The sequence below is a fragment of the Gossypium arboreum genome, chromosome 5, assembly GCF_025698485.1.
Source record: "Gossypium arboreum isolate Shixiya-1 chromosome 5, ASM2569848v2, whole genome shotgun sequence".
Lineage (NCBI taxonomy): Eukaryota > Viridiplantae > Streptophyta > Magnoliopsida > Malvales > Malvaceae > Gossypium > Gossypium arboreum.
The window spans coordinates 22,176,996-22,191,930 of NC_069074.1; the positions used below are offsets into that span (position 1 = coordinate 22,176,996).

Sequence of the window (14,935 nt, forward strand, 5' to 3'; positions counted from 1 at the left end):
GTTAATAAGAGTTATTTCGGGTAAAAGACTTGATCATTTACTGTTTTAGAGGATTGGCATAGTATCCATGACCATCAAAATGTTAATTTAGAGGATTTAAAAGCGTTAAAGTACATTTGAACTCACAATTTCTAATTATTATAATAATATCAACGGAAAGAATTTATTATTAAAAACTAAAATATTAATTACTTTTAAAAGGTATGTCAAAACCACTTGGTAGCACAACTCTGAAGTAACAGAACACCAAACCCAAGCGTCTCTAATCACGACAAATTATCACCTCATAATCTGACACGTGTCGAAAGATCTAGCTATCCTAACTCCACTCCCAACTCCACGCGCTCTTTTTTTTCCTACCCTAAGGGTCCGAAATAAAACGAGGGAAAATATAAATAAGAGAAAAGGAAAAGAAACTGAGAGAGAAAGAAAGTGAAAGAAAAGGAAAAAAAAAGAAAAGGGAGAAGAAAGAGAGAAGACAAAGGAATCGATTGTCGGCGCCCCATGTTTCCGCCGACCAATCTTCATTTCATTATCTCTTCCACCTCCACACACTCCTTCTCTCTCTATTAAAACAATTTCTTTTCTCTCTCTCTCTCTTGAAACTTCTTTTAAAACCCTAACCTTTCTTTTTCCCTTTGTTTTTTTTCCTTTTTTTTTCGGTGCCTTCCTAATATTTTTTGAACTAATTGGAAGTTATCCGAGTTTTTATTTGATCTAGGGTTATAATTTTTCTTTCGTTTTTTTTGTCAAATTAATTTTCGTTTTCGTTTATTTTTGGGGTTTTATTTGAAGTTTTAATTAGAAAAATTATGAGGGGAGGTAGCGGCGTTGTGGAGTCGTCTGTTATTGTTGAGAGGGTTGACGATGTTGATAAGGAGAAGAAGAAAAAACGACGATCTAATCGTCGATCCAAACATAACTCAGGTGTTTTTCATATTACTGCACTAAATTTTCCTGTTAAAAGCCTAATTCTGTATATTCAAACTGAGTTTTTGGTGATGTCACTTGGTATTTATTAGAACTTAGTGGGGTTATTTATTTATTTACTAGGTTATTTCTAGAACTGTAGCGAGTTTTGTTTATGTTTTGCTGTGTGCTGCTTGTAGAATTCTTTTTCTGGGTATTCTTTTAAGTGTGGTGAATTCGTTTTGCAGTATTGATTTTTTTTTTGTGTGTTATTCCATGGTTAATTTGATTTTAGTGAGATTTATTGAACTGGGATTTTGATTTTGGGTTCATAATTTATATAGCTTTTAATTCAGTGAACGAAGCACGTGGAGAAACATCAGATAGCATGAAAAGCGATGACAAAACAAAAAATTTGGTATCCTCTATGGGTTATTCTTCGTCCAAACAAGGATTGGAGATGACTTCGAATGAACAGACAGCATCTAATGTTGGTTTTAGTTCTATGCCTACAATGCATATAAATGAACGATTTGGCTCTGCTTGTGATGACACTGCTGTTGATGTTGGTGGAAGCACTTATTCCAAATCGTGTCCTGAATCAATTGCCTATCCGGGGTCATCTAAATTGTGCACAGATGGCTTTCTTCCATTCCACCAGTTTGAGGGTTCTTCACGAAAGAAACTGTTTGCTCCTTACTGGCCTATGGAGGCCGTAAATGAGGCATTGGAGGTTCGTTTGAAATTCAATCTTATAATTTGATATCTTTTTGCACTATTGAATTGCTATTTAAGTTTACTAATAGTTTTTATTAATCGATCATCGATATAGTCATTGTTCTATAAGAACAAAAACACCCTATAAGAAACTGATACATCCTAGAAGTTAGGAAATTTTGAATTTAAATTAATTAGTTTAATATAGTGGCTTTTAAAGTTCAGAAAAGGACACTTCAGGGGCTAGAACTCTAGTTTTAAGGTTGGAGGTTTCAAGTTCAAATCTTATCTATATATTGAGCGTTTAAACTTGAGTAAAAAATAATCATTAGAGTTAATAATCAATAATGCCCCAGTTTACTACTCTAACTTGTATATAAAATATAATAATTAAGATTAAAAAATTACGATTCCCTTGCATATTGCTCATCTAATTAGAACTAGTGATGATTGTGTACTTAGTTCTCTGTAGTTTGTATTGTTTTTTTGGATGCATATTTATGGTTTATGTGTCTGGTTCACTGGTTTTATTTGTATGTTGGTTTCTTGCTATTTTGCCTTATGTTTAATTCTTCTGCAGAAAGGGGAAGCTTTGAAAGCGTTGTTTCGTGTGAATGCGCACAACCGACTGGAGGTTTGTGGATGCTAAACTTAAGTTTGTTTTTTTTTATGTTCCTTGCTTGATAAATCTTGTATGCTGACATGGAAGACCACGTTATACTGCTAGGCATATTGCAAAATAGATGGGGTACCTACAGATGTTCTTGTCAATGGAATGTGTTCGCAGAATAGAGCTGTGAGTATGAAACTATCTCTGGTTTATATTCGCTATGTTATTGTCAATGCTAATGTATCTTATTTAGTCTAGCCTGCTAGTTTATATGGGATGGGTCTAATAATTGCAAATATATTTTTTCTGTCTCATAGGTTGAGGGAGATATTGTGGTTATTAAGGTTGATCCTTTGGGATTGTGGACAAAGATGAAAGGGTCAAATGGGTCCTCAAACAATTCTACAGTGGTAGAAGATTGTAATTTAGTCCAAGAAGTCAATGGACTGGCTGATAATAGTGAGAAGGGTAAAGGAAAGGTAGATGCCAATTGCGAGCATAGGGATGGTAGAAGTGGAGTACTACCTGATAGAGGGTTTTATGATGGAACACAAGTGACTAGAACAGCAGCGTACAACCATGTAAATGGGCATCACCAATATGGTTCGGAGTCTTTGCATGTGGGTCTTTTACCTGGGCAGAATGAAGGAATGAATTCAGTGGATCAGTTGGCTTCCATGACAATTCGATACCCTCTGAAACGACCTACTGCGAAGGTTGTTGCAATTGTTGAAAAATCTCTTCGGAGGAATGCTATTGTCGGCTTTCTTAATGTTAAGCAGTGGTTCTCCTATCTAGAACTTAATAGAAAAGATGCAAAGAAAAATTCTGTGATCCTTGATCACGAGTATGTTACATTTTCCCCAACTGATCCAAGATTTCCCAAAATGGTTGTTTTTGTGAGAGACTTGCCAGTCTCTATAAAAAAGAGGTTGGAAGATGGTGATATAACAATTGAGACGGAGCTGCTAGCTGCCCAAATTGAAGATTGGAGTGCAGAAAGTTCTTTCCCATGTGCTCGTGTCTCTCATTCTTTTGGACGGGGCAGTGACTTGAAACCTCAAATCAACGCAATTCTATATGAAAATGCAATTCCTTGTGCTGATTTTTCCCCTCAAGTACTTTCTTGTCTTCCAAGTACTCCTTGGGAAATCCCATCCAAGGAAATTCAAACTAGAAGAGACCTTAGAGACTTGTGTGTGTTCACTATTGACCCTCCCACCGCTTCTGATCTTGATGATGCTTTATCTGTTGAAAAGTTATCCAAGGATACTTTTAGAGTAGGTGTACACATCGCAGATGTGTCGTACTTTGTCTTACCAAACACAGCCTTAGATGTAGAAGCTCAGATTCGATCAACCAGTGTCTACTTGTTGCAAAGGAAGATACAGATGTTGCCATCTTTGCTTTCAGAAGAGCTTTGCTCGCTCAACCCGGGAGTAGATAGGCTTTCCTTTTCTATGTTTTGGGAATTAAACAGCATGGGGGATGTTTTGGATCGTTGGATTGGTCGTACAATGATAAGATCTTGTTGCAAGCTTTCATATAGACATGCTCAAGATTTCATTCAAGGTATAGCTGATGTGGAGAACTTTAGTACCTTAGAGGGGTACTCTGAGTTGCATGGTCAATTTGAATGGTCTGATGTTATTAGATCTGTTAAATATCTTCATGAAATTTCAAAAACTTTGAAGGAGAAAAGATTTAATGGTGGTGCTCTACAGCTTGAAAGCGCTAAAATTGTTTATTTATTTGATGATGATGGGGTTCCATACGATAGCAATCTAAGTGAGCGGATGGATTCAAATTTTCTTGTTGAAGAGTTCATGCTTTTGGCAAATACAACGGCTGCAGAAATAATATCTAGAGCTTTTCCGGATAGTGCATTATTGCGAAGGCATCCTGAACCTAACATGAGAAAACTTAAAGAGTTTGAAGCTTTTTGTCGCAAACATGGTCTAGCATTGGATACTTCCTCTTCTGGTCAGTTTCACCAATCCTTGGAAAAATTAAGGGAAAAACTCAAGGGTGATTCTGTTCTTTTTGATATTCTCATCTCATATGCTTCAAAACCAATGCAATTGGCTAGTTACTTTTGCAGTGGTAACTTAAAAGATAACTTGAATGATTGGGGTCATTATGGGTTGGCTGTTCCTCTCTACACACATTTTACTTCGCCTCTACGTCGTTATCCAGACATTGTTGTACATCGGACGTTGGCTGCTGTAATTGAAGCTGAGGAGCTATGTATGAAGCATAGAAGGGTGCTTAAATGTACAGATGGGAAGGTGTCCAAACAGTGTTTCACTGGTACTTATTTTGATAAGGAAGCTGCAGTCTCTCCACAAGGGAAAGAAGCATTGTCCAGTGCTGCATTGAAGCATGGAATCCCTTCCCCTGATCTGCTTGGCAGCGTTGCTGCATATTGTAATGAGAGAAAGCTGGCCAGTAGGCATGCAGAGGATGCTTGTGAGAAACTCTATATGTGGTTTTTGCTAAAGAGAAGGGAGGTATGTTTTTCCCTCCTTAAAATGCTAAATAGCTTCATTGATCTGTAGGATAAGTGGCTACTGCATTAGATATATATGTTGGTCCATTCGGCAAGCTGCTCTAGCTATGAGGCTTCCTATTCATGTTCAAATTTAACACACTATGTTTGCTGGTTACCTTATGCCTTTTGACTGTCTTCTTAAGAAAAAGATCCTTGTATTTCGAAGAAATTTTGGAAACAAGTAGTTATTGATGTCTAAAACATCCTAAAGACTGTTCATTGTAATACTTTGTTTCAATCTCGTCGATGTTTTAAAAATTTCTAATAGGAGGTTGCTTGGTATCGAATTAAATTATGGAAGTTCAGTATTTGTTTTTAATTTTGTTTGGGTCGTATGCATTTTTTTACTGATGCTTTCCTTTACCCTTTTGATTGTTCTCCCTCAGATTTTGTTGTCTGATGCTAGAGTGTTGGGATTGGGTCCAAGATTTATGTCTGTTTACATTCAGAAGCTGGCTGTAAGTGTTCCGTTTCTTAATTTTTTAATTGTCATACTGTTCATGGTTTTGGTGCTAATGTTTCTGTGGTTTCAGATTGAGCGGCGAATATACTATGATGAAGTTGAAGGGTTAACTGTAGAATGGCTTGAATCTACCTCAACGCTGGTGCTCAGTTTAGCTGGGCACAAACGTTTGTTCAAGAGAGGTGGCCCAGGGAATTACATGGCTCTAGGAAATGCTGCATGGGTTGTCAATCCTTATGATCTAAGTGTGGAAACAGGTATTGATGACTGTGATGCAACACGCATGGCAAATGGTGAGGTGGCATTATCAGATTCAGAGCCAAACTCGAAGCCTTGGGTTGATCCTGGAGCCTTCCCTCTAACGGTGCGGATGCTTTCTACAATTCCTGTGGCACTGTATGCAATTGGTGGTGATGATGGACCCCTCGAGATTGGGGTACGATTATACATGAGTTCATATTTGAAGTAACTCGTGTTTTGAAGGAAGGGCAATGGAGTATGGAACGACCTGGGGGGTGGGGGTGAACAAAGGGAACAGAGCCTTGTATGGAATGAACAGGTTCTGTTGTAGATAAGAAAGTAGTGTATAGTTAATGTGGTGGGACTAGGGAGGTGTAGATAGATATAACGGTGGGTTGGGGTTATGGTGGATTGTTTTGGGGTTTATTATAAGTAGCTGGTGTTTTTTTTTAACAAAAAGCTGCTCTTGGAAATTGGCCCTTGTTTTTATCGGCAAGTTCCATCTAATATTCCTCTAGTAACTACAATGAAAACTATTCGACACTGAGCTTTAGCATAGCTTAGCTTAGGTGTCGATTCTATGCTGTAATGCTGGACTGCAGCCCGAAAGTTTTTGGAGTTTGGGTGGCTGATTTCAGTTGTTTTCAGATTCTTTGTTTTTATCAGACATTTTTATTTTGTCGGAACTTTGTTCTTTAATTTTTCCTTGATTTAACGCCTTCTTTCTCTTTGTCGGCCTTGGGAATTGTTTCTGCAAGGTGTATTCTATGCTTTATCATTCGCTCTAAGTCGTTTGTTTTTAGACCCGAATGTGGTTCTTGCTTTACTGTTTGTGATTGTGTTGTTTAGGCTGTGTGGGGCTTTTCTTAATGGCTTTGTTCATTTGTGATCGTGTCTGAAACTATTTTCTAATAAACAAAACAAAGTTTGTTTATTGATATCTTAGTTTGATGGTAATTAAATTATGACACTTACGACGAGACCTAATTAAAATTGTAAAATTAAGATGTTGGCAGTCAAATATTTAAATATTAATATAAATGCATAATATTTGGATATGCAAATGTTAATGAGAGTTCCATATGATAATCTAATGAAGTTTACAGTTGCATGAAGCTCAATATTTATAACAAAATACGTTCTGTATCTGAAAGGCCAATGCCCTAACTGAATCTTCGCCAAATAAAGCCAATGTTAAGCGTAGAGTGACAACTTGAGAAGCAATGACATCGTCGTACGGCCCGTTGATCAATCTCTTAGAAGCTTCTAATCATATGGGTCATTTCGTCCAGCTTCTCGTTTTCGTCCATCGCTCAACTCCCGTTCAGGTTTCTTTAATCTCTCTCAGTTCCACTGTACGGGTTTTTCTTTTCTGCAATGAAGTTTTATCTTAATCAGCAAATTCACTTTTAATTTTTTTGTGTGTGGGGAAGTATAAATTGTCCACAGGCGGAGAAATAATCAGGACAGACATTCAGGTGGGCGATGACACTCGACCCTTTTTCTCCGTATCTTTATGGAAGAAAGAATTGCGGTCTATTGTTGCTGCTGGCGACATCGTTTTATTACGAAGTACTTTTGATTGGTTTAACTTCTTAGTCTTTTAGATTATTTTTATATTATTCCGTTTATATTGCGATTATCATATTTGTGCGTTGATTTTAGATGTCAAGATTACAACATTTCGAGATGTTTTCGAGGCCAGAACTGTTGACTGGTCATCTTTACTCCGTCTAGTCCACCCTTACCAGTCCCTTGTTTCTAAGAGTATGTCTGAAATTTTAATTTTAGTTTTAATGTTTTTTGTAATGTTTACTGTTCTTCATCATTATATGATACCATTCCCAAGATACTTGAAAAATACTTCAAAAAAGAATCGAGCATAATAGTTTCAGACACATGCCTAGATGATAGTTGCCTCCAAATCCAAAGAAAACAAGTTTATTGTTTCAGTGCAAATGTTGTTTTATGTACATATATACATATATTTGTGTGTATTTGTTTAATTATTTATCAATACAAGCTCTTTAACTAAATTGAGCCTTGTGTTCATACTTTGTTGTAGGTGCAATTGAATTAGTAGCAGAATGTAGAATGGGGATTGTGGTTAAAGAAAAGCTTTCCAAGGTTATAGAATGGGTGCAGCGGACTGGGTATATTGCTATTGACAACATCGAACCAAATGACCGTCAAGTATGCTTTCCTCTTGCATGTATTTGATGAATCATGTAGTCAAGTTTCATGTATTTCTATTACTTCTGTTTGAGGAATTTGAAAATAACCCTCTATAACCTTTTCATTATGATATCCAATTTTGGTTACATACTTCGCATTATGATGTAGTTTGAGATTATGATAAATTGCTCATACTTGAAAAAAAGTGAATGCCTGTCCTATTTTATGCATACCATCATTGAATTTGTTGCTGTATGATAAATTTCTTGCTCATTTTAACATTCGGCTGATCACCTGTAGGAAATTAGATAATCGTGTCTTTCCCCTTTGCTTATATATCTTTTTGGTCTATATAGGTTCTTGGATGTTGCTGTTATTTAATCCATGTTTCACTGCCTTCTAAATGTTTTGAGTAATATATATGCTTAATTTTGCTTCAGTATAGGCGACTCTCCAGAAACTGGAAAGTGCCAGAACCGAATAAATTTAGAGAATGTCCCTCACTTTCAGAAGTATTGTGCCTGAATAGTCACTGTAAGGCGATATTTAGTGCTTCTGTCGGTGAAATTTTTCTGCCGATTACTTGGAGGCCCATCGGAGAGTCTGAGAATGAAAATATGTTTATCAGCAGGAGACTATATAAATCAGCAGACAATAATTTAGCGGAAGATCTTATCTGCACTGGTTGCCGGCTCTGTGGTTCCCCTTTGCATCAAGAGCAAGGGTATGGTAAATATCTTCAAATTTTCTTACATGACTTTTAGTGTTATGAATGGATAGGATATTCAATGTCTCTGTATTCTGAAGCAGATCTATAGTTGGGACAAATTCAGTTCCACTCTATTGTGAGAAAAGCTCGGATCGCCTTCATGCAGTCAGCTTGATATATAGGCCTTTTATGGTATTGGTTTTTTCTTGAATTTTCTTTGGTAATATCATTGAAATAGTGGAAGCACCTCATTCTTTCTGATGAAATGGTTAAAGATTGTTTCTGTCGAACAAAAATTATTTTATTCTATGCATAATGCATTCCCTGAGCCATCTTCTAAAATTTGAAAATATAGCTTCACCTGCAAATAAAGAAAGGTAATTGTTTGGAATGATGCATGTGACTTGGATAATTTCAGTTCTTGCTATCAGAAGTTGCAAACAGAGTTTGTGGTTTCATTTGTTTTTTCAAGAATCTGAAATCTGCTGAACATACTAAGTCTGTTCATATCCTATGCTTTACACTGCTAGAATTAGAAGATGATATTTCATGGAAGTTCTTACAACTTATTGCTATATCAACAGTAAACATTAGAAACAATGGTTACAAGCACTGAATTGAATAACTAAATTAATTCAAATTAACTTGCCCACCCGTGTTTTACACAGATGGGACTTGAACCTGGGCACTCAATATCCTAGGGCCTCAACTTTGCCATTTCATCCTAGGATTGTTTGTATAGTAAAAGTTAAAACTGAACTCTAAACCTATATTTGCATTTCATATATAGTGTTTGTGCAGTCTCTTGGATCTCTTGGTGTATTTTTTTTCACTAATCAATGATTCTTAACTTCATGGGCTCTGGTTGTTTTTTCCTCTGTGTTCTGCATTAGTTGTTTATTTTCCCTTGTTCTATGAAGATTTTTCTTTGATTTATTTGGAATTCATTTATTTATGCTTTTCTGAGTATCATTTTTAGAGTAATGAATTATCTGTATCTGTAGTTTTTGGTGTCTGTATCCTCATGATCAAGATTATCTCCGTTCTCTGAAATTCTAATTCTTGTGTTTGACTGCAGTTATATTTATGGGATGAATCTGAACACATACCGTTACTGGTAAAAAACAATGCTGCAGAGAAATTGTTCGGAAACATCAAGGCTGAAAGAGTTTACTTGTGCTATAAAGAGTACAAGCGTGATATAACTCTCAATCCAGGATGTTTTGCAGAGAACAGTTCTCACGGTTGTGGCACAAGAATCCGTAGTTCCCCAGAAGCTGCTGGGGCAAGTGATGCGAAGCATTGCTCATCAGATGCACATGAGAAGCAGGAAAGTATGCAAAATCTACAATGTAACAAGAACATAAATTTATTTCAAATTTGGTTAGTTGTTCTTAAACTGTTGTTGCAGCGAGGAAAAAACAGTCCTTTGAAATTCGAAGTTGCCGTAAATGCCAGCCTTGATACAGAAAACGGGAGGTTTGAAATGATCTCTGTTTCAACTCCTTGCTTTGAAACCATTCGGTGTTTGGAATGAAGTGAATACTTGAATACGAGGATTAAAGTACTTGTTTCATACATGATTGCCATGGATGATGTGGAATGCATATCTACATAATCTAAGGCAGAAAGGAATCTGAGGCATTAATCAGGTGACTAAATATAGCAGCATAATTGCATCTTAGAGTGTAACAGTTTCAATACCATGCTGATAGCCCTAAAAAAGGAAATCCAAATATTGACTTAAAATGGTTGGTGGATGGATTGCTTAAAAGGCAGTTTCAATACTATTTCAACAATATTTCGATATTTTCCCTTCATTCAAGTGCGTGCAACTATACATCATCTGCAATGATTCAATGTAGAGAACCACAGAAAAAGCCAACTGATGATATAGTAATAAGGCGTTTTCACCAAAATTGCAGTTTTAGAAGTAAATAAATCAACAATAAAAAAAAAAAAGCAACATATTTTTGAACCCTTTGTCCCTGCTGCTTCATAAGCACCAGGGTTAGAGCCACAGATGTAGATGTTCATGAATCCAATCCCAGTTTCATGGTAATTTTCTATTATAAGCAAATAAAAAGAATCATTTAAGATTCTACAACCTCAAATGTTGATCCAAAACATAGCAATGTTACATTCCTCGAGCTTCTTAACCTATTGGCCAACTATTTCTTCCTCCTGCTGCTATTTTATATTTGCACATCACTGGAACTATTATAAGAGGAAGTGAGGGGGAAGAAAAGCAAAGAGTGGAATCCCATTAAAGCATCAAATATTTGAAGGTAACATGAGAAATGTCCATCAGAGGACACATCTTTGCTTTCTCTTGTTTGAGATGAAAATTTTGAAGGGGCCCTTAATAGGCTCCTAAAGTCCATTTCTTAAAGCCCATCAAATATGGCGAAACATTAAACCAGAGACGGCACAATATAGCTAGAGAACAGAGAAGCACTGAATCAGATTAAGAACCAAAAATAAAGGGGATGAGAGGAATTGGGGGGCCTTTGCTTACCATAGGGGATCTGCTTAGCGACGTAGGTGAAGAATCCAGTGAAGCTCCAGACCACCATAAAAAACCTGATGCTAGTCTTCCATCACCGTCGATTCTTGATCCCGTTGACGCCTCATCTCAATCCCTGGACCTAATCAAACTGTTCCAGGTTCCTTTCTTGTTCCTCTGTATATTTTCAAAACCATAGGAAAAATCCCAAATTGGAAACATTTTTAATTCCTCCAATTTCCTACAGTTTTATGTTCTTTTTTAAATTACAAAATTATATTGCTTGAATCGAGTTGAGTTGTTGCAAACGTCTAAATTTTAGCAATTGATCCAAAACCTTGGAATCATTTTGGTTTAAAGTATGTTTGTAACTTTGAATATCATATGGGATATGGGCTCATACATCTTCATGATTTGTGCTGCTAAATGCTGAAATGAATCAATGATCACATTCCATAATTTTTTTTTTTGAATTTTGGAAACTTTGTTTCATTGCAATGTCAACCGCTTAGTGGTTTTATTCAGGAAAACTTCGAGAAATTGAATGAGGCACTCGCTGGTTCAGATCATTCATGGACTGCTCTAACTTTAGAGGTAATAAGATAACCTGTTTTAAAGCATATATAGAACAGCTTTCTATTTGATTGCTTGCAATTCGTTTGTGTTGCAAAGCATATTTACAGCAACTTTCCATTGATTATTTTCAATTGTTTGTGTTGCAATTTATATTATGCATTAGCCGATTATATATACATACTCGAATCTGTTAGGGGGCTGCAATGTTCTTGTTGCTTTAACTAGTTATATTTCTTCAATTTGGGCTCCAATTCTGACTTTAGTTCTTGTTCAAACATCCTATATTAGTTTGATTTCGGCGTAAGTGTCAGATACGAGAATGTGTCTGACACGGATTTTTCAACTTTTTCCATGTACTTGGGGGTTGATATCCTGATACTGATCTCTTAATATGTGTGATATGGATGTTGAACATGGGTATTTTGAAAAAGATGAAGAGTTGGAGCATTTTAGATTTTGTTCATGCTGACTGATAGTAATATAATCCCCCTTGGATTATTCCAGCTATGCACTGCTCTGGAAACTGCAAACAAATTAGTTCAGTCCACAGACACAAATGTTAGATCACTGTCGGAGAAGGTGAGGGAACTCGAGAAGATTGTAAAGAGGGGAGATACTGCAATTACAGCAGCCAGAGCCATCTCCATCTCCCTAAACCAAAAAGGAGGATCATCTGTTGCTAGTGAAAACCACAAAGAATACGGTTCACCTCAATAACACATGAAGTCATATAGACTTTGTTTTTACTTCTTGGGATGCATTATTATATGTTGGACAAGCTCCCAAAATTATCCTGTAGGAAGAAAATCCAATCTTTTATACAACTTTTATGGATGAATATGTATGCACTGTTCATTTGCTCTATATGTTCTTTTGTTTTGATAATGGCCTTTTGTGGTAAAAACCTGCAAACTACCTACCTATCAATGAAGAGGCAAAAGCAACCTTTGATCTTTCAGGGGAATTTCTTAGTTTCAGCTAATGTAAGAGAAGTGACGGTTTAAAATGGGGGCCAACGTGTGCATCCGGTTTCCAAGTGGTTTTAATGTCTTAAGTAAAGGCCTAACCTCAGTATCCCCAATGATGCATTATGCCTGAAATCCCATTAATCAAACTTGAAGCTCGTTAGGTTTGCACGCTGATGTTGAACTCTTAATTTCAGACTCAATTTAGTGAAAAATGTCAAATTTTTTTTTTTTTAAAGCAAAAGCTTGCAAGTGCAAAATATTAACAAGTAACCAAAGCATCATCCAACACAAGCTAGTGATAGTCCAAATTATAATATAAATTCATGTTTTCATCAAGGGCCAATCGGGTTAATCTTTTCGTAATTTCATTGGCCGAATGGAAAATAACAGAATCAAAACTAGTAGACAATCCACGAGCCTTAACAAAGAAACAGACAAATCCAAAGCGTGGTTATTAAGCTTGTTAACTAGTGAATAATAATCAAACTCAACAATGTTACGGGGAAAGCCGTGCTCCCTGGTTAAACGAAGCGATCCCAAAGTAGGTAATGGCCTCGGCCAAAAGCCCATCAAGGGGTCCCTCAAGTCGGCGCGCGTAGCCCGCTAAAGGCATGCCATTCGCATCCCGCACAACCACTCCCATAGTTTCTCGTCTTTCGTCCGCTTCTCATGCTGCATCAACGTTAAGTTTGAACCGCTCGTCTATGGGTATTTCCATCAATGATTCTTTCTAATTAAAAAGACAAATTCATAAGTAGGATTAATTTAAACATAAATTAAAACTGGGTTAATAATAAATATATATTTATAACTCTAAACCTCGAATCATAAAAAGGTGCTGATATAATAAACTTAATTAAAAATATATTTATAATCCTAAACCTCAAATCATAATGAGGTGTTGATGTAATAAACTTGGTTAAACTAAGACGTTTAGTAGATTTAGTAGTAAAAATTTGAAAAATCTCAAATTTGATTTTTATTATGAATAAATCAGACTTCAAAACAAGAAGAGAATGCCTTCCAATTTACCCACTTATTTAACAATAAAATAACTGTCCTTATTAACATAATTTAATCTCTAAATGATGCTTTCGAAACTTCAGGAGACCCTTTTTTCTATAATTATTTAAGACCAAATATACATTAAAAAATGGTTTGATTCTCTCAATGCAAAGACAATTAAATTTCCATCATCACACCATTAATTTATATCTCAACTTAATTATCAGTGACGGAGATCTAATCACCCTATCTGCTTAACTTATCCCTAAAAAATTTTACAACAAAACTCGTAATTCCCTAAAATCTCTCTCTATTTATATTAAGCTATGATTAAGGTTACAAATATTCAAAAACACTACTCATTCATCATTGCTCATTATATTGCTATTTCTTAAATTATTAAATTTATTTTTTAGTAAATAAATTAAATTTTAAATGCATATAGGAAGTGCTGTTTTTAGTTTAAATATGTGCTTAGTCGTAGTATTAAAGAGACAAGTTAACTTGAATTTATCGTTCCACGTGGAAGACAAAAAAGCAGACTGCTGGTTGGTTTTCATGAGAATAAGCTTTAGTTTATCTATATTCTAAATTTTGTTACCATTCCAAATTAAATTATAATTTTTACGATAATAAAAGTATATTTTTATCATTTTAATAATTTATATTCTTATAATTTTAGAAGATGAATTTTTATCATTTTAAGAGGACAGAGTATAATTTTATGAGTTGAGCCCTTGTCAACCCTCTAGCTACGCCTTATACTAATATTTAAGTTCTAATTGTGTTAGTGTGAGTTAATTACTTATCAATTTGATCAAAAAATTACGAAAAATATTTTTATGTATAAAATAATTTATATTATTACAGTGTACATTTGTTTTTTTTTTTACACTTTAAATAATGGTAGTGAACATTTACATATCTTAAGATTTGAATGTATGTCATTGACATCAATAAAATCTTTTTATCACTTTAATAAAATCTTTACTTTCATATTTTTGTATACATTTAAATATTATTTGACAAAATGTTTCACCCATGTTATTGGTATATGTTGATAATATCTTTGACTAAGTTTATGCCACAAGTCAAATCGAAACCAACTAAAAAGAATAGCATTACCATGATAAATAATTAGAGTGCATTTAATATTTTTAATTTAATGTATTTACCTATTTAAATTTTCTTTCACTCACAATCTAAACTGTTATTTTTATTTTTATTTTATACATATTACATATGTGTTGCTATTATTAATTTCAAACATTACATTTATTTATTTACTATATATTATCTTCAAATGTTCACCTATATTTTAAATACGTAATTTTTACATGTATAAACTTTTAGTATTACTTAATATATATATATATATATATATATTGGTTGAAAGCTTATATTACTTTGTCTAAATGCAATAGTTTGGCTAAAATAATAATTAGAGGTTTCGCTATCAGCTTTATTGCAATTTGCAATTATTTGGGTTTAGTTTTAGGAAAGCTT

The 14,935-nt window shown here is 35.0% G+C and overlaps 3 protein-coding genes across 5 annotated transcripts; all 3 read left to right on the plus strand.

The window, feature by feature from the left end:
* Positions 1-364: 364 nt before the first annotated feature.
* LOC108453208 (DIS3-like exonuclease 2) lies at positions 365-6,176 on the plus strand. 2 transcript variants are annotated; one of them, XM_017751185.2, is made up of 7 exons: positions 365-927; positions 1,254-1,642; positions 2,207-2,260; positions 2,354-2,422; positions 2,554-4,746; positions 5,174-5,245; positions 5,321-6,176. In XM_017751185.2, exons 1-7 carry the CDS (start codon positions 813-815, stop codon positions 5,717-5,719), a joined length of 3,291 nt encoding a protein of 1,096 aa, XP_017606674.1. In that variant the 5' UTR covers positions 365-812; the 3' UTR covers positions 5,720-6,176. The 2 variants fall into 2 exon arrangements, with proteins under 2 accessions (XP_017606674.1, XP_017606675.1); XM_017751186.2 differs by having other exon boundaries at positions 1,266-1,642.
* A 371-nt stretch (positions 6,177-6,547) lies between these two features.
* Positions 6,548-9,938, plus strand: LOC108450754 (uncharacterized). 2 transcript variants are annotated; one of them, XM_017748514.2, is made up of 7 exons: positions 6,548-6,818; positions 6,924-7,062; positions 7,156-7,257; positions 7,556-7,683; positions 8,106-8,389; positions 8,476-8,566; positions 9,453-9,938. In XM_017748514.2, exons 1-7 carry the CDS (start codon positions 6,714-6,716, stop codon positions 9,909-9,911), a joined length of 1,308 nt encoding a protein of 435 aa, XP_017604003.1. In that variant the 5' UTR covers positions 6,548-6,713; the 3' UTR covers positions 9,912-9,938. The 2 variants fall into 2 exon arrangements, with proteins under 2 accessions (XP_017604003.1, XP_052884775.1); XM_053028815.1 differs by lacking the exon at positions 7,156-7,257.
* An 840-nt stretch (positions 9,939-10,778) lies between these two features.
* LOC108451908 (uncharacterized) lies at positions 10,779-12,341 on the plus strand. The gene is made up of 3 exons (XM_017749614.2): positions 10,779-11,040; positions 11,406-11,474; positions 11,961-12,341. Exons 1-3 carry the CDS (start codon positions 10,864-10,866, stop codon positions 12,171-12,173), a joined length of 459 nt encoding a protein of 152 aa, XP_017605103.1. The 5' UTR covers positions 10,779-10,863; the 3' UTR covers positions 12,174-12,341.
* Positions 12,342-14,935: the final 2,594 nt, after the last annotated feature.